At 37.3% G+C, this 19,954-nt stretch overlaps 1 protein-coding gene across 1 annotated transcript in view; it reads left to right on the forward strand.

The window, feature by feature from the left end:
- The window catches only part of PALMD (palmdelphin), a 53,494-nt gene that overhangs the window by 21,743 nt on the left and 11,797 nt on the right, over positions 1–19,954 (forward strand). Inside the window, exons 2-3 of the mRNA XM_059900422.1 lie at positions 1,313–1,393; positions 6,483–6,607. Coding sequence (XP_059756405.1) covers positions 1,313–1,393; positions 6,483–6,607 — 206 coding nt within the window. The remainder of the gene's footprint in view (positions 1–1,312; positions 1,394–6,482; positions 6,608–19,954) is intronic.

The raw sequence follows: 19,954 nt of genomic DNA on the forward strand, positions 1-19,954 counted from the left end.
GGAGATTTACCTTCAAAGGAGTCACATCAGGAAGCCATGCACTTGTTTCAATAATGCTGCCAAATATTTTTGGAATTCTCCCTTCTAAATTACCTCCTGAGCCTGCTTCAAATTCTTTTTAGATGTCTTCATTGGAAACAAATGTTTACCTTTGGGAGTTTTCAATTTTGAAAGCAGATTTAAAAACAACTCATAAATAAGATGGAGGACAATGTCACCTCTGGTCAAAAAATAAGGAAATAAGGGTCTTTTTGCATGGCTTGCAAAACGTCTCAAACAACTCCAGACAGGGAATCTCTAAAACATTTCAGACCAATGGAACCATTATCAGAATTAGTGTGTTGCTTTCTGTGTGATTAACAGATTATGTGTTTATTTACTTAATTGTATTAAACAAATACTTGTAGAGCACTATGCATCAAGCACTGTTCTAGGAGCCTTTGCATATATTAGCTAATTTAATGCTCATCTTATGAGGTAGATACCCTTATTACTTCCATTTTACAGATGAGGTAATGAGGCACCAAGTTAAGGATTTGGTCCCAGGACACACAGCTAGTTAATGGCAGAGCCAGAAATTGAAACCAGGCTTTCTATATAGTATACAGGCTCTATTTTCTAAAAAGTACAGCTTCTGTGTATCAATAGTTATGCTATCTGGGATTTTAAGGTATTGCAATTTAAACTTGGTGAAAGATACTATACCTCTCCATGAATTTTTTTAACCTCTGCTAGAAGTCCTCTTAGTGTTAACATGCATTATCTGATCCCTTTTTTTCTCTCTCTCTCTCTCTTCCCATAGCAAGGTTTACAGAAGGAAACAGTCTCACTTTCTAGTTTCCTCGCGTTCTAATGCTCTGTAGGCTATCCTGTTTTCCCACATAAGCAGATCTTTTACCCAGTAGTTTCTTCAGCCTTATGCCAGGAACAGTCTCTCTCCTCACAATGTTCCCTCATGCCTATTTCAAAACTCCCTCCTATTTCAAAATTCACATTTTCCATTGCATCTCTAAGTAGCTCAATCTTGTTAGACTTAATGGGGAAGATAGAAAAGATGAGGGGGGAAGGAAAGACATTAAAATATTTTTAAATTCTCTTTGAAAAAGCACCTTATATCATTTTCCATCAGTAAAATGCTTTGAATGTCTCACTTTGCTCTCTTTTGCCTTGAAATAGGAGTTTCCAAAGCAGCTTCATACCAATGCCAAGAGCATACCACTGGCCAGCCATTCGATAATGACAGCATCCCCAAGGAAACATACTTAAGCAAATTGAAAAAAAATAGATTATGTTGGAACACTTTTTATTTCAGGATAAAAGAAAAATACAGGAAGAAATCTCACAGAAGCGTTTGAAAATAGAGGAAGAAAAACTAAAGCACCAGCATTTGAAGGTAACTTATGACTTTAATTTCATTTCAATGATTTTGCATTCAAATATTCTAATTGCACTCAAATTTCAGTAGTAAAGATGTTTTAGGAAGGAAAAAAATTCCAACAGTTATACTAACACCCTAATAACCATAAGGGAAGCCAATAAGCTAGTAATATTTGCATATGAGACTAATACCTCCTGGCAAACATGTGGAAAATTGAAAACATGGTTTTATTACTTTTACCCTTTATTACTGAATTTCCTCACTTTCTTGGGTAACCTTGAGAATTCGGTCTCGATAGTTTGGCCCTGAATACAGTCTTGCTTAACATCCCTCGGGAGTGGATCCAGCTGGGAAGTCCCTTTTGAAATCAATGAAAAGCCAGCCCTTACCCAGGGCGTGCAAAGCAGACAGTGTCTGGCCTGCTCAAGGATGCTCGTATTTAAAAGCTCAGTGCAATGAATTCAATGCTGTTTGAGTGTGGTTCAAGGTTCTGTTTTATTTTGTTTTGACAGAACATGAGATCATAACCAAAAATAAACCTCCATTTTTAAAATCAGACTTTACATCTTTCATGGGTGTGGTCATTTTGTAATTTAAGCACATTGAGTCTCACATTTTATTATGTAGCTTAGTCATAGGGTGCAACCAAATGACAAACAGGAGCTCCTTGTGAACAGGCCCAAGCAGGAAACTACTTACCTGGCAGGGCTTCTATCCATAGATGTAATAAATCCCTCAGTGAAACAATGCCGCACACTCGTGGGGTCTACAATCTTTTGGTAAACTTGTGGAATTCAGCTAAATCCATCTTTCTGTTGGATCAAGTAACCACCTCTTGAGAGAAAAAAGACACAGTTTAGGATTCCAATTAGCCTCAGTTCTCTGGATTCTGCTTGCTTCTTTGCTCCTATACAAATTGACATTTCCAATGTTTGATGAATAATTTCGACGTGTAGTCAGTCTGCTATCCTTACAGTTTGTCACATTGAATTTACATGAGTAGGAGACAGAGCCAAGAAATGCAGTGTGTACTCCCAGAATAATCAATGAAATAACAAATTTTCCCAAGTCATTTTGATACAAGTCAAATGAAGTCAAAAGCAAGTCTACAGCAATTTTTGAGATAGGCAATTTCTAACTCCAAAATCATTCTCTCTCTCTCTTTCACACACAAACATACACACACACACACGCAATTTGGATCTCACAGTGAACTAATTACTGCTTCTGAGTAATTGCTATCCTTGCAGAATGAGTAGCCAAACAACATTAGAGTTCACAGTAGGAGAAAAGTTTTATATATCCTCTCTGTTCATTCTAGGAAGTAAGTTTCACACAGGAAAATTCTAACACACTGAGAGGTCCATTTCTGAGGTGACACCTCATTTCAGTACTCAACAAAAACAGTCCGAAAAGTAATATATACTGTTCCCTAGAGGTTTGCTTTCTGGAACCCAGAAGACCTCTTCTAATCCAATCCAATCAAAGCATGTATCATGCTTTGGACTGCAGCACACAGTTGTGCAGATGGTTTACTGCGTAAAGTTACCTGAGAGAGCGGGGTGCTGAAATCCTGCCCATACTCCCTTGGAACCGTGCACCCTGGCACAGGGCTGCTTCTGTCTGGAGGACAAAGTTTCTTTCTCTCTGCACAAAAGTGCTGTCCACCTTCCCAAGCTGTGCACTGACCTGAAGGAGTAGGAGTGGGGAACTGTACCTTTTCCTAATTTGCATATTAATGCCTTAGAGACTAGCAGTGGCCTTGAGAGTTGTAGCCCTTCTGCTTGCAACCTAGTGGGAAATTCAAGGTTAAGTAAATAATTAGTACAAGTTAAAGGATGATTTTTTTAAATTTAAGCATAAGTGTAAGCATTAATAATTCTTTAATCTGGGGTGGTCAAAAAAGGTTCTGTTAAAGGTGTGGGATTTAACCTGAGTCTTAACTGATAAGTAGAAAGCCTTCAGTCAATAAACATTTATTAAGCACCTATTACGTGCAAGGTACTAAGCTGGACATTAAGAATATAAAATAAGTTTGATCTGTGCCCTTAAATGGTAACTAACACATAAACTTATAATGACATTTATACTGTGATGAACACTGTATTCAAGGCATCAACTGCAAAGGGAACATAGAGGAGAGAATGGCTGTTTCAGTAAGTACATTCTTCCAAGTTCTGCAGAAAATGGTTGGCTATTCCAACAGCAACTAGGCACAATTCCAAAATAGGGTTCAAAAATGTGCAGAAGTGTTCTAAAAATTGATTCCAAAATATCTTCACCAAGTCAAAAAATCTCTGTTGGCTTCTGCAATTACCAGCCTTTCTTTTTATTTTCTTCTTCATCCATTTGTCTCCATTCCAGTGACTATCCTCACCACTTTCCCGATTGCAAATTATTTCATTACATGTCAATGACTCACTTTAAACAACACAAACGTAAATATTTACAAAGTGCTCCTTCTGTATGAGCAGTACACACACTTCAAAATAGTTGTGGTAACTCACTCTAATATCCTTTAGCTCTGGAACCTGACATTCATACCAATGACATCCTGGAAAGGGAGTTTCCACGGCCATTAACAGCATTCTCACATTCAAACATTCTGAGACTTGTCCACTCTTGATCTTCTTGCCTAGTATTCAACCTAGAAAACATTTCTGGAAGTCCATTTAAATCATGGTATGAAAAACTAATTTATTCTTAACGTCTCCTGTAACTGCTGTGCAGAATATAGAAGTGCTTCAGGAAAACCTTCCCCTAAAAAACTGCCAAAAGATCTACTACCTGCATGTCACTTATATTTTTATTTAGTTACTATGGTTTTTGATTCTGAATGTCATTGTTGTGAAATAGATTTTATTCTATTCCTCAATCTCATAGACTAAAGCATAAGTCTAAACTGTGACATAAAGGCAAAATAACTTTGTGGTTACCACAATATGTGATTATACCGTATCATTCTGATTGCACATCCAAATTATATATTTTATATTTAGAGGCAAAAAGTTCTCTGCCAGAGTTAAATGACAATTCCTGAACTATGAACAAAGCTTATAAGGCTAAAATTAAAATTATTCTTAGTCCTAACCAGACTAAGAACCAAGAATGAAGCCCCAACATAACTTAATTATGTCACAGGAGCCATTCTCCACCCTCTACAACTCAGCATCATAAGACCATCCCATCTGAGTGTTTCTTACAGTGATATGGATGTAATTGACTGAAACTATCCTTGTAGGTGGTTTGTAAGAACTGTAATTTACTTTGATGGATGTCATCTATATTCTTTACTGTGCATTAGATATCATCATATTCCATCAAATAAAAATAAACTAAAATCAAGATAAATTCTTAAATGCTGATATATTGAGATTTTCTTGGCATATTATCAGGAAATAAATCTTGACCTTTATTAATAATATTTACTGTGTCTGTGGGAACACATTTTTACAAACAACTAAACAGCTATAATTAAGGGAAAAGATAACATTGTGGGAAGGAATCTGGCTACCAACTGGAATAATACAAACTGCTTTTATGGGGTGTGTTGTCCACATGCAATTTCTTGAAACTCTGAAAAAAACCAACACAAATATGATGATCTGGGTTGAGATAATTACTGACTTAATCTAGTGGTTTTCAAACTGTGTCCTGTGCATCTGTAGGCTTCCAGGCCCCCTCATTGCTTCAACGAGAGCAGGCCACATTTCATCTATTCTACAAGTTATAATTCCAAATAACATTTATTTGGAATTAGTGTAATATTTTTAATGATTTGAAGAAAAATTGCCTTAGTTAAAATAAACTTCCTTTGGTAATTATCTACCCCAATCAACCTTATTTAAATTTATTTTAAATTCAGAGGTATTTACATTCCAGTTGTATTAATTCTGTTTTTTTAAAAAAAAAGCATGTTTTTAAAAAAAGACAAATATTCCTCTTACTTGCTTTCATTCTAATCATGGTGTTTGAGAGAGAAGTGTCAAAAAAATCAGGAAAATTCCCATTCTTCTCTCCTCACCATTTTAGAAACAGTAAGTTCCCAGGGAATAATTATTGAACAAATAATTTACAAAGGTAGATAGATATATAGTGACAGTACTTTTCTTCAGGAAGAAAAGAAGAAACTCAAACACTTTGAAAATAATATCTAACAGTTTTCCCTTGAGATACAGAGAGGATGCTAGCTAAAGCCCCCTGAAATTTACAGGTCTTCTTCATTTGCTTTGTCTTCTTAGGCTCAAGTCCAGGAATGTAATTCTTTCATGCAAATTCGAGGGGATTTTTTTTCCACCTGATGAAACATAAATCTTTTCTGTTTTATTAAAGTTGACAAAAATTCAACTCACAAATATTTAGACAGATCGGTGAATTTTATCATATGATTGGGACGAGTAGGGAGCTGAACGTAAAGGATATCTAGAACCAAGGAGGCTCTCAGAAGAAAGAAGGGGTACTGGGTAGGCAAAACAATAAATGTCAACCACAGAGCCTAAGACTGTCATTGAATTACTTTAAGATACAATAGCAATCTCTTGTTTTGCCCACCATTCCAATTAATCCCACAAAAGATTTTTTTTTTTTTTTGGAGGGGTCACTACGTACTGTCACTGGGATGAATAGCAAATGGCTTCAAGGAGCTTGCTACTTTGACACAAGATATACACCCATCAACCCAACAAATCATAGTAAGACATCATCATGATGAGGTCCCTACATGACTGTTAAAAATACAGTAAACATACAGTATAGGTAAACGTACACTGCTGTGTGATTCTGAAGAAGGAGAGTTCCCTGGGGGTGAAGTGAGGCTGAGGGGGGTGGGGGAAGATGCAGAGGTACGACAGAGATCTTCATAGAGAAGGGGGACCTGAACTAGACCTTAGGATATACATAGGATTCAGATACATAAACCCTGGCTTTAGAAGGGGGTCAAGAAGGGTGCAAAGTAGGAAACTATCACATTTATTCAGGCAAGACAGTGAGAGAAAACAATTTCTCTTTAATATTTCCACTATTGAAATTAATAAGATTTGAAAACATTCAGATTTTGGAATTTTCGATTGCTATAAGAACATATATTTATGTTTCCTGATATCAGAAAAAGGCCTTGAGGGAGAAATGGCTTCTAGATGGAATCAGCAGTGGAAAAGAACAGGAAGAGATGAAGAAACAAAATCAACAAGACCAGCACCAGATCCAGGTTCTAGAACAAAGTATCCTCAGGTATGGCCCTCTCTGAGATACTCCACAACTACCTTTATTTTGACTTTGTCCCATGTTGAGTGTATAAAAGCCATTCTCCTTTTTAGGGGCACAATCAGATCTTCCATTTGGATTTCTAAGACTAAGAAAACACACCAGAAAGCAACAACAGAAATTTTGCTGTAAAGGTCCCCAAAACATAACAACACGAGACTCATTTTTAAAATACGTATGGGTGACTTACCCATAGCTCTCTGAGCCCATTTCCTCATCTACAAAATGGTAGTAACATTATCTATCTTTCAGAGTTGTTGAACAGATTAATAAATCCATGTGCTAAACTACTAGCACCTACGTGGCATTTGGCAAGAGATCAAAAGCAGTTCTTCACTGCCTCAACCCACTCTCTCATCTTAGGACAGGTGACAGTTATAAGGGTGTGTGCGGACTCTCCCCCCATCACACCTCTTCCCAGGCCCTCCCTAGCCTCAGCCATGATATTTTGGAAGAGAAGACACTATAGGACTACTTCACTAACATTTTCTCTCTTCTACTTCTCTGATTGGTCACAGGGGTTGACTTCACTTCTCAGTGTCCTTTCCTGACCGTCATACACAATTAGTACAGACTCAGCAACTTCGGATATAGCAAGTAAAGTTTTTTAATTGCCTTGGCTTAAAATGAGGTGTTGGACCTGAAAAAAAATTGGAGAGCTCAAATATAAGATGGGATTATTAATATTATCACAAAGTATAGATAGCACAGAAGAAAAAGATGTGAGAAATGTCAGAATCATTTTCTAGCCCACACATGGAAAAAAGATGGAATTTTTGTGGTATAATAATGACAATAATTTAAAGCCTACACATCTTTGAAACTTAGGTAACTTTCAAAGCCTCACTCACTGCAAATTTGTTATCTTTTGTGAGGACCATAGGAAAGACCGGGAAGATAAAAATATCCAGTAGCTGTGCTATGACCACATTTTGTCCATACTCACCACACTATGTAAATAGATTGCATTAGGCCTTAAATTGACAACATGGAAAAAAAACAAACAAACTTTCTTTTTTCACCTGATTTTTATTTTACTAGCTTAATTTCATACACTTGTATATTTAATAGCTAAAATCATTTGACTGCTCATTCTTATTTAGATGTTTTTAAATTAACAATTCTTTTAAAGTTATATTTTATAATTGAAATGTTTATATTTATAAACTCCTCAGTTGTTTGTTCAAAGATATGAACTGCTGCTGAATGGCAGATAGTAAATACTTTTAAAATAACTCAATAAATCAACTCTACAGTTTGGAAAACTTGATTATTCGTAAGGCATCCCTTAGCAAAAGCTTCCTAACAAAGTCTGGTTTAGTTGATGATTGCTTTCCTCACCCTTCCACACACAATCCTTATCTCTCAAGGAGCTCTGAATTTAATCCCTGTAAACCCTTGCCCTGCACAGACACCTCCTTTCTTCCCCTCAGAGCACCTTCTTTGGAGTCTTTCCACATACTGAACACCTACGACTTTCTCTGCATCTGATGATAAATGAAGTAGCTACATATACTCAAAGTCCATTAACGAGTCTGGGCTGCTTTCTGAGTAATCCAAGAGAATTTACTAGGACTCTACTGATTGCTTTCAGGCCTTGCCTGAATGCTCTGAGAATCACATAAGCTTCTAGTAGCTTTGGTAGTGGCTTGCCTAGTTAGAGCTCCTCTGTGACGAAAGACAGAGAAAAAGAGGGAGGGAGGGAGGAAGGAAGGGAGGGAGGAAGGAAGGAAGGGATGAAGGGAGGAAGAAAGAAGAACAAAAACAAGGGAGAGAAAGAAGAGGAGAAGTAGGAGGAAGAGGAGGAAACCTATTTGCTGAGCCATATTATGTACCAGGCGCTTTGCATATGTCATCCCATTTAATCTTCATAACCCTATAAGGCAGGTGTTATGATCTTCACTTTTTGCAGAGATTAAAGAATTCACACTGTTAGGAAGTGGCAGATCAGAGACTACTTAATTTGACTATCCAATGCTGCCTATAAAATAATGGCACACAGCAACCTCTGTAGACTGAAAAGTCATTATCTTGTAAGAAGTCTTTGAAGCATGTTCTGTCCCTTGGTTCTGCTTTCTCCAAACAGCCTTTACCACAATCAGGATCTTCTTCCACGTCCAATTAATGTCTTTGTTAAACTACCAATTAAATGTCTATTCATTACCCAATATCTGGCATCTCACTGCGACTTTAGTTTAGATCTTTAGGATGTCATTAACCCGTCAGTGCTCCTTTATTAACACCAAACGATTTTAATCCCCAAATATAAATAATAATAACAGTAATGGTTCATTTTTAAATGGCCTTGTGCAATTTACAAAGCACTTGCACTTCCATTAAGTCATTTATTACTCACAGCAATCCTAGAAAGAAAGCATCAACACCTCCATTTCATAGATGAAGAAATACGCTCAAAGAGGATAAGGGACTTCATTAAGATCACAGAGCCAGTAAAGGATAGACTTGGGTCTCAAAGTGAGTCAAATTCAGTGCTCTCCAGCTGTAAAATTAATAGAGAGCTATAGGTGTAAATGCTCTGGAAGTAGTAAAATACCTGACACCTAACAGCAAACTGCATTGTTTAAGGAGTAGTCCTAAAAAGATGTATTTGCAAAGAGCTAGTAAAGAATTTGCACCATCATGACCCATAAAGGCATGTTTATCTCCTTAAAAATGTGCAGGGAACAGAACATTCTAAAGCAACCTACGGAGACAAAAAATAACTGTGCATTGTCAGTATTCAGCAGCCTCCACTGCTGCCTAGCATTATAGAAATCACGTTGCCAAAGCAGCTTTACCTGATAACTGAACATTTTTTCCTCAGGTATTTCTAAAGCTGCTAAATAATCAGGTACATGTTTTTAAATTCATTCTTTTTCAGAAACAACTACCCACAGTGCTTAAGAAGCTTTTATTACCAGCTAAATACAGTGCATTTTCCTGTAAGCTCTGAATGGCAACCAAGCCAACTGATGAGGTTGAAGTAGGCAGAGCCATCCTCCTTCCCTAAGCAGAGAAAGTATCCCAATCCCTGAATGTGATTTATCACCCGACTTCGGTGCCTGCTCAAGGGTAACATTTGCCATCTGCCAGGCCTCTCAGCTACAGGATAAGATTTTAATAGGCACATCAAAATAGAAATGTTGCTATTACCTCAGAGTCTGTAGCAAGGCCAGACTGCCCATGAAGTTTGCATTCCTTTTACTTCCACGGTTTCACGCGATGAACTGAGAGAGCATGGTCTTTGGCATTCAAATTCCTGTTCTGCCGACCATAGTTGATAAGCCTGGCCATGCTCTTTCATCTCTTTGGGCCTCAATTTCCTTGTCTGTAATAGTGGACCATCATAAGCCACTTCACGGGACTGGGATGAGTGAAACAACTTCACGAGTGCCTGACGCATGGTAGGTGTTTAAAAAACATTAGATACTATTTCTTATAAGGAATCAAAAATAATTAAAAGAAGGACACTGCCTAGAGCTTTATCTGGAGATTTTCATCTTTTGGCTAAGATCTCTCATTCCTTTATGCTAGTACAAAGAATCTTTTTCTTTGAGTAATCTGAGGTTATCCCCCAACTAAGATTCTTTCCATAGGGAAAATAATTGATGGATTTTCTTTATGGTTTGAAGACTAAAATGTTAATAATATCAGTTAATTTTTACAGAGCATTTGTGGTAGACCAGGCACTGTACTAAGCACTTCATATATATTATTTCGTGAATTCTCACAGCCATCTTATGAGGGAGATAACATTTAACAGGTGAGAAAACTGACATTTATAGAGGCTAATTTGCCCCATGTCATACAGCTAAAAAATTAAGAGCCAGAATTTAAAATCGAATTAAAAGTCCTAATCATAAAAATAAATTGTGTCTTGGACCCATAGCAAAATTTTACAAAAGTTAAATCCTATAAAAGCTATCCTCTACAGCATTTTTAATTTCCAATCCATGCTATCATTTCACTCTTATATGCATCATTTTATAGAGACGTTCATATGACTCTTTATCATATTAAAAACACTCAGAGGTTCCCTGACTCACACATAACCTTTAAGTAAAGTATGCCTTCATATTTATCCTCTCATTTTTCCTTTCAAAGAGAGGCAACATTTCAGAAACTAAGTGGGTTTCCATAGTTCTTGTTTCTGAGTCACACGTTAGCTCTGGAACAATATTAGTGAGCACTTTGACTTGTGCCCTGATTAATACCTTAGGAGAAAACGTTCCCAGGAGGAAAACTGTATTGAACATCTTGTGAATCACTTTGCTCAAATTAGAGTTTCAATTTGCCTCCCAAATGAGCCTTGCTCTTAGTGTGACCACTGAACCCTTTACTTCCTGATTGTAGGCGCAGGTGCGAATCCAGTACTGACTTCTCAATCCAAATATCCATGTGCACAGATTTATAGGCTGAATTAGAAATCCTGTTCTATCACTTCTGCTGCTTTCCTCCATCCAATACCTACACCCAAAAGACACCCCAAGCACCCTAAGAAGTGTCCAAGGGAGCTATGTCATTCACTTGCTAGGTTCCTCTTTGCTATCTAGCTACCCTGCAGTTCTCCATGACTCCCTCTGCCAAACTGCCTTGCATCAAGCTCCCTTCCAGATACTTGCTACTTTTTGTACTGTGTCCAAAGACCTCTGACTTCAATTGGAGCACACAGAGTGCCTGAAAGAAATGTCATAAGCATAAAATGCAAAAGGTTAACTGCCAAGGAGAATGATGCAAATACACTGCATTCCCTTTGAGAAGGATTATCTACTTCTGATTAAATGTTCCCTAGTAAGAATTTTTTTTTAATATTCCAAAGTACCCTTCTGATCTTCTGCCTTTCTTTTTTTTTTTTTTGCCTTTCTTTAATGCACTTTCATTCATCTCCAAATAGGCAGAAACTGCCTTCCACGTATCATACTCATGGGAAGGTGCATGTGAAGCTTGGATTTCTATGTGATTGTATGTCATGAGAAAAGCTGGATAGTGGGCTGTTATAGCAGCTATAGCGAACTCACATCACTTAAGGGAAATCCCTCCACAAGTGGAGATGGACAACTAGAAAATACACTCTGCTCAACAGCGTGTAGAGCAATAAACTACTCAGTTAACTCAAAAGATAGCAGGCAAGATTCAATTTCAAGAAGGAACCCGAAGTACTGATGTAGAAATATAAAGCTTAAATGACTTTGTTGCTGGTTATGGTTTACCAAAGTTTAGCTCATTAATATTTCTATCCAAGTTTAACCGCTACCTAATGTTCTTATCTACCTGTACAAGCCAATTGTACCTTAGTGAAAATAATGTCTCATCAAACACAGTGGCACATGCTGCATGGAAAATATCAAAGGCTAAATGTTTCTGTCTTCCTGCTCTGACCCAACCAGCCACATCTAACATCACACTGCATGGAGATAGACAAGCTGCTCTTCTGTGACAACATAAGAGAAGATAAAGGGAAAAAAGGCAAAAAGGGAGAAAAAAACCCCACCATTTGTTTCTTCTTAAATTTGCTGTTGCCTAGAAACACACAAGAAATTATTCTGAGGCAATTATCTCAGTCAAAATCATTCCAAGCATGTTTTTCACTGCCCATATTTGACTAACTCGTTTACCAGATTTGTAATAGTTCATTTGTGGTTATTTTTAATTTCCCAGATATTCTGATTATTTTTAATTCAGGAGCTTTTTAAATTTAACAAAAAGAGCTAAGTTAACCAAATTTTCAGCATAAAAAAAGGGGGAAAAAAATCTATCTCCCCCCACAAAAAAATACAATTCCTAGCACATAGTAGGAGTATCTATGACTACATAGCTTAATAAATGAATGAATGATGGATGGATGGATGGATGGATGGATGAATGGACTTGAAAATACCACATATTTAAGGAGACCAGATGAAGATTAGACAGTGATTTGAATGTTAATAAACTACAAAGGAATGTCTTGAAATTTTTTAAAAAATAAAAAATAAACACCCAACTATCTTGAGTCAAGGGCAAAGTTACATGGCTATAGTGCCCCTGGTTTTTGAGGCAATTGTTGATAGCATGTTTTACCATCTCATCATTTTACTTTCTCACTTTCCCCCTTCTTCATATGCTCTTTTTATTTCCTTATCCCTGCCTTCCAGCATTCTCTCTTGCTCATACCTGCCAATCTTGTTTATATGTCAGTAGAAATAAGGATTAAATGGTTACCTAGAATAAACACTCCCCCACCACAATGGTAAGCTGAAAGGTAGAATAGAATAACCTCTGAGAGTCCTCTCCTCACCCGACTGCAATTCAGTAACAACAGCTATCCTTTACAGAGTACATATTATGTACTAAGCATTATTTTGAGAATGACAGTTCTCTGAGCGGAGTCTAATTAGCCTTATTTTACACATACAGACACTAAAGCACAGAAAGCTATGAACCTTTTAACAACTGACCTATAAGTCACACACAGATCTTTCTGACTCCAGGCCCTTTCCATCATGCTTCACCCTGCTTATTCTTGATTCATTTCAATGAACATTTATTAAGAACCCGCCACATATAAGTCTTTGTTCTTCTAGAGGAGATTTAAGAATCATAAACTCCTCAAAGCAAATTTTTATTTGTTTACCTCTCTTTACATCCTTTAACTTTTCAATGTACTTTTACATTAGATATCTCATTCAAAACAATATTCGGTAACTTGAAACACAAGTTTAAGGCCGTTAACAGTGATGTCATAGATCTTTGGCTGTATTGGCATGAGTAAAGAAGGAAAAAAGGAACAACTGAACAATCCAGAAAGTGGGAGGAGAGTTCGTTTCAGTGATCCATCTTCCAGGTGGCGGTCATGTTCAAAAGCAGAGACTCATTGTGTTAGAGAAAGAGTCTGTGCTGCCATAGGGCCTAGGCTTCCCCATTCCCCACGAGAGTCCCCAGAGACTAAATTTATAGCTCAGAAAATGTCCACACCACCCCCTTGCAATGCATCTTTTGTCTGACATAAGGCAAATGTCACTTAGTTCATTTAGACCACCCCAGGCTAACTGGTCTTTGTTGGTTATTCTGTGTGATACTGAGGTTGGAATTTATATTTTTGGTGTTCAAATAATAAGAGTCCTGTTCTTGGCATCAAATATGAACAATTAACACTAGGCGCAAAGTCAAACTGAAGTGGATAGAAAGTAGAAAATATAGTGGCTGCTCTATAATACTGTTAGAGATAAATGTTAACGGTTACAAGACACTAAGCCAGTAATTATTTCTGAATGGAGAGAGTCACTGGCTGTATACATCACTGAATATGTTTTGTCATTTCATAATATGGTTACAAGTAGTATATTCACTATAAATAGTTTTCCCCTACAACTTATTTTCTTTTAAGAAAAATAAGCTTTCCAAAATCATGGATAAGCATATCTGCAGTTAACTTGCCATGACCTGGCTATGACAGTATTTGAAGGTCACTGGCAGAACATCTGAGAAGCCCATAACTAACCAATTTGCCATATCACACCAACCTCCCGGGTGTACGTTTATTTGTGTTCATTTGAAAATTACATTTGTAACTTGCACATAAAAATAGCTTATTCTCTGAAAACCGGTTTGGATTCTTGTTTTTCATGACAAATGCATACCTTAATTTACAAAATATTATTCTGAATGAGAGGGTTTGGTTTTCTACTAAATCAATCTCTTGAATACCTACCAGGCAGTTTCAAATCATGATAGTATTGTCTGCTCATAAGATAATTGTTAATATTTACAGTTATATTAGGAGATGAGATTCACCCCTGTAAAATCTGCTCACATGTAACTATGAATTATTCAGCTTTTCTAAACATCTGCTCTGTTCCAAATTATCAGAGCAAACTGACACTTGTTTCAATGTCACTGTTGGGCCAGCTCTCTGCTTCTAGTTATCTTGAAGCTACTGTGCTGTATTGCTTGTCCTGTTCTTCAGTGCTCAGGGTTAGAGGCAGTAGATCTGACTCGGGGGCAAACTTAGTGTTTGCTGTATGCCAAAGGCCCTTTAATTCTCTGGCAGGCTTACCCAATGGCATGTGACTGTTTGCACTGGTGGGTTAGAGCTTTCTTATTATACATGCTCTTCGGCAAGGGCCGATTGAAAGGCAATTCTTGTCCTATGTCCACTCATAGGAGCATTCTTCATCTTTTTTGATATACTTTTTTTTTCAGTTTGGTGAAAAAATGTGCCTGACATGTAGTAGGTGCTTAATAAAAGTTTGTTAAATGTTTGATGAAAGTTATTGGACCCCAACTTTAAAAATAAAACAAAACAGCCTGCCTTCTACCTGATTACATACTCCCAATTTTATTTGGAAAATATAGTTTGACATTCCCATTGGCCACACTATCTGTAAAGATAAAATATCTATAACCTCTGACTCATTAGTAATAATGTATCTGCCCATTACATGTGATCAACACACAACAGTCAAGGATACTTGATTAAAGTCATCAACTATGTGTATTCAATAGTATCCATTGCAATTTCAGAGCAAAGTTTTTAGATGAGTTATGATTAAAAAATAAAATGACTCCCTTTTTTCATTGCAAACCTTAGCCATTCAATATTAACTAGCTAATGTCAACACAAACCATGTCAGATTTGATATATCATTTAGAAACATGTAAATTCTTTAACCACTAGGAGCAAACACTGATTTATTATTCTATTGTTACTGGTGAACTGCCTGAAATGCAAGATACTAATGATTAATTCTGCAAATCAACCAAAAAAATTATGAAAATATTTCATAAAATTTGTCACACCAAGATTCATCCTCCATAAGGTTATGCAATCATTAACATACTGGTTTTTTTGCTTTAAAAGCCTCCAGAAGAACAGTGGCTTAAACAAGATTAGAAAGGTTCATTTTCCTCCTACACATAACAATCCTAGCTGGGAGAAATTCAAGGGAGGGGAGCAGCGACATTACATGAGATGATCAAGAGACCCTGTTTCTTTCTGTGTTATTGCTTTGCTACCTGCTAAGGGATGTCCTTGGTTGTAAGGTTAAAGGCAGCTGACCATCACCACATCTGCATTTCAGCTTAGGAAGGGGAAGATAAATGGAGGGCAAACAGCTCTAGTTTAAGGCTATGACCTGAAAATTGCATAGGTCACGCTTGCTAATATCCTATTGGCCAGAATTTAGTCACATGACATCATTTCATTGCAAATAAGACTGGGAAACGTAGTCTGTAGCAGGGCAGCAGGGAGACACATAGAACTCAGGGAGTTCTATTACTAAAAAGAACAGGAGGAATGGATTTGGGGAGAAATCAGTGGGTTGTCAAAGCAAACTAGCATGTTCTTTCTTTAATTAAATAGACATTGTTTACTAAACTGCATTTATTAAATAGACACTATCCCCATAAATGTTATGAAAATTCTAATAATGCTGGAGCACTGCTTTTTGTGTTCTGTCTAGAACAGTATTTTCAAGGACAGGTTTTTTGTTTTTTGTTTTTTTTGGAGTGGAGCACATTTATTTTATTTTATTTTATTTTATTTTATTTTATTTTTGGGGGGGCTGTTTTACATGTTTATTATCTTTTTTTTTTAACCTCTTTATTGGAGTATAATTGCTCCACAATGGTGTGCCAGTTTCTGCTTTATAACAAAGTGAATCAACCATACATACACATATATCCCCACATCTCCTCCCTCCTGAGTCTCCCTCCCATCCTCCCCATCCCACCCCTCTAGGTGACAGGTGTGTTTCTGATGCTATATTAGCACCATGCTTGCTCTAAAATCATTGATATCAAGGTTGAAGATCAAATCCAAAAATGGACCTGGTAGGTTTTCTCTTTCACTGGAGTTGTCAGAGAGGGCCCTCCTCTCCCTAGAAAACTGAGGAAGAGAAAGGAGTAACTAATCATTATTTAGGAATTCCTCTATGTCAAGCCCTGTGCTAGAGACTTACAAACATTATCTCATTTACCTCCTTAAAACAACCCTTTGTGAATATTATTCCTCAAATGAGAAAACTGAAGCTTGGAGGGGGTCAATAATTATGCCAAGTGAGTTAGCTTTGATATGAGCTTACTTTCTGTTTCCATGGGTAGAGCTGGGGGAAAAAAGTGGACCTCCTCCCACCAAAAAAAACCTCACAAAACATAGGTAAACCACCAGCCACATCCTGTTCTCCCAAGATTCAGTGCGGAAGAAAAGAAAGAATCTCTGGCCCAAGGGAAGAGTCAGGGATTACAACTACTTACAACTCTATGTTGAATTCAACACCCTGTTGGAGGCAAACATATCTGAGAGCCTTTAAGTCCCAAAAAGAAACTGGGTCCTTCTTTGTCTAGCCTGGGGTGGGGTTGGAGAGGTGGTCCTAGCACTTCCATCGACTGGGTTCAGAGGTACATCAATAGTGGCACAGCCTGGGTCTAAGACCTGCTGACTCAGGCCATCCCAGAGAAGTGGCCATTTGGCACTATCTTTATGTAGTCCTGGCTTTTAATAAGAGAGCTTGAGTTACCGAGTCGTAAGTATTAATTCATCAGTACTTTCAAAGTATGTATCTAAAGCCAGTCATAAATTTAATTGCAAACATAGCATTGGTGATTACATTCAAATTGTGGAGTTGTAATCAAATTGTATAACCAGCTTTATATTTAAGACCTAAAGCTTCCATTATTTTGAACAATAATCTTGTGTCCAAGCAAAGAAAATCTCTCTGTAAAGTAGCACTAGGTTAGAAAACCTCAGACTCTTTTGAAAAAGACTATTCTAAGAACTCCTACCAAAAACCAAACTCAAGCAGCCAAAGAGAAAAATGACAAAGCCTGGACTTTAATCCTGGTCATACTGACTAGACCACTAAGCAGAGAAATTCTCTGCACAACAAAATCACTCTAATGAAGATCAGGAGAGAAATATTAGCTTTACAGGTAATGAGTCAGCACCGTTACATTGTGATAGACCCCAGCTAGCATTTCAATCTTCACTTTATTATCATAGAAATTTAAAAAAAATCCTTTTATACTGTTGAGCAAATGAATGCTGTTTGTAAGTTCATAAGAATCCATTTTTTAAAGTTTTGTTCCCATGGTGGCTAATCAGCAAGGAGCTCAGAGCTCAGGCTCTATTGGCGGAGACTTGATTTCAAATTCCATCCTGTCACAGGCTACCTGTAAGCCTCTGGACCAGTTGTCTTTCTAGGTGCCCACTTTGCTCACCTGTTGAAAGGAACTAATAACAGTACTCACGGGGGTTGTTGTGAGGACTAATTAGGCCAGTGCCTGGTACAGTGTAAATACGCAGTACATATTAAATGTTGTTATAATTGCTAACAACTGAAATACTGTAAGGTAGGGCATAAACTTTTGAATTTTTTTCTCTTGATTTCTCGTTTGTTTAGCGCCTAATAGCAAACTCCGTCAGGTTGTTAGTCCTTGTTAACACCACCAAAAACTGAAAGAGGTAAATGGACCCTTAGCAGCAGAAAAATTGCCTTCTGAAATAACACTTTCTTGGCGCATGCAGCGTTAATGTGCTGTCCTTTTTCTAAGACAATAACTTGCGTGTTGGAATTGGATTGGGGATATTATCTCATGATGATTAAGGAAAATTATTACTAGAACAGTGCATGAAATGAAAGCTACCTGCTTTCACCTAGGGAGCTCTTGAAAATAACCCTCTTTTTCTCCAGCAAATAAGCAAGGAGAAGAAAGATTCCAATAATGGATAGCATTACAAATCCTTTTTCATGTACTTTGCTTATCTAAATTGGCACATGATGCCTGCTCACCATCTCTCAGAAACTGAGAGAGGTACTAACTCATCCATCAGACCCCGCCTAACAGCCCAGGAGGCACCAGGAAGGATATTTCTCTTTCTCTGCTGCCTGTTTCTCGCCAAACTGAATCAGCATTTCTAGGAGCTTAATTCCCATTTGGGAAGGTAATACCTTCTAGAGATGGGGGTGGTAGCACTTATGGAAATTCTAACCCATCAGCTGAGAGATAAGCAGGTGAAAGTTAGAGAGTTATCCCCTAGCGACCTACCCAAAACTTTCCAAGTAAAAAAAATTAGTTTTATATATGCATGTATATACACATAAATTTATATTTTTATATGTAAAACTAAAATGTTATATATGCACACACAAAAATACAGACATACATATATACATATATGTGTATACATGAATGTACCTATACACACATACAGATATATAGATATATATTTCCCCAGTTCTTCACTTATACTTGCTAAATTTTCTCTCCACCCGAAACCTTTGGAAAAGGATTGGATATGAGGCCCTAATTTAAGCCCTGCACGTTTTTGGTTTTGTTTTGTTTTGGGCTGCACCACATGGCTTGTGGGATCTTAGTTCCCCAACCAGGTATTGAACCTGGGCCCTCAGCAGTGAGAGCATGGAGTCTTAACCACTGGACCACCAGGGAATTCCCTGCATTTTTGGAGCTTCAAATCAGGGTTAAGTATACTCTCAATTATGAATGGTCACTGAGCCAGGAAATAAATATATATTTATATATATAGAGAGAGAGATTTGAAAATCAAGTGAACCCGAACGATAATTTTAAATAAAAATAGGATGATCAAATTCTATTCAAAAAATAATAAGTTTGGATTCTATATTACAGCTAAATGGAAGAGAGAAATAATGAGGAAAAAGTAAAAATATACCAGAGGTAGATATTTCAAAATCCCTTGTAAAGCATGTATCAAGCACCTATACTACACCAGGCACTGTATTAGGTGCCCAGCGTTTCTCCACTTCAGCACTATTGACTATTTGAACCAGATAAGTCTTTGTTGTGGGGGACTGTGCCATGCATTTAGAACGTTTAGCAGCATCCCCAGCCTCTACCCACTAGATGCCAGTAGCACTTCTCAAGCTGTGACAACCAAAAATGTGTCCAGACATTGCCAAATGACCTCAGAGAGGAAACTGCCATCAGTTGAGACCCACTGTACTAACTATACCAAGATAGCACCTACCTACCAGTTGTAATTTTTGTTTTATGTTCCTTAAGAATCCTCATTCCTCAAGAACTTGGTGCATCATCTGGTGTAGAGGTTGTGAGACCTCTTCTTCTACTGCTGGGCTACCACAGTGCCTGTCCCTCTGAGTTCTGGTCTTTTGAGGGGGTAGACTAGAGAGGAGCTGGTTCCTTATCTTCAATTACTATTTCCTAGGTCTCCCATTACTTCCACTGACATTCTAATCTTTTAGAAAGCTTTGTCAGACAAAAAAGTCTAACGTTTTTCTCTTAATAATATTTATGTTATCCACAAATAATATACAGAAGTATCAAATCAACATAAAA

This window comes from Balaenoptera ricei, chromosome 1 (genome assembly GCF_028023285.1).
Source record: "Balaenoptera ricei isolate mBalRic1 chromosome 1, mBalRic1.hap2, whole genome shotgun sequence".
NCBI classification, from domain to species: domain Eukaryota; kingdom Metazoa; phylum Chordata; class Mammalia; order Artiodactyla; family Balaenopteridae; genus Balaenoptera; species Balaenoptera ricei.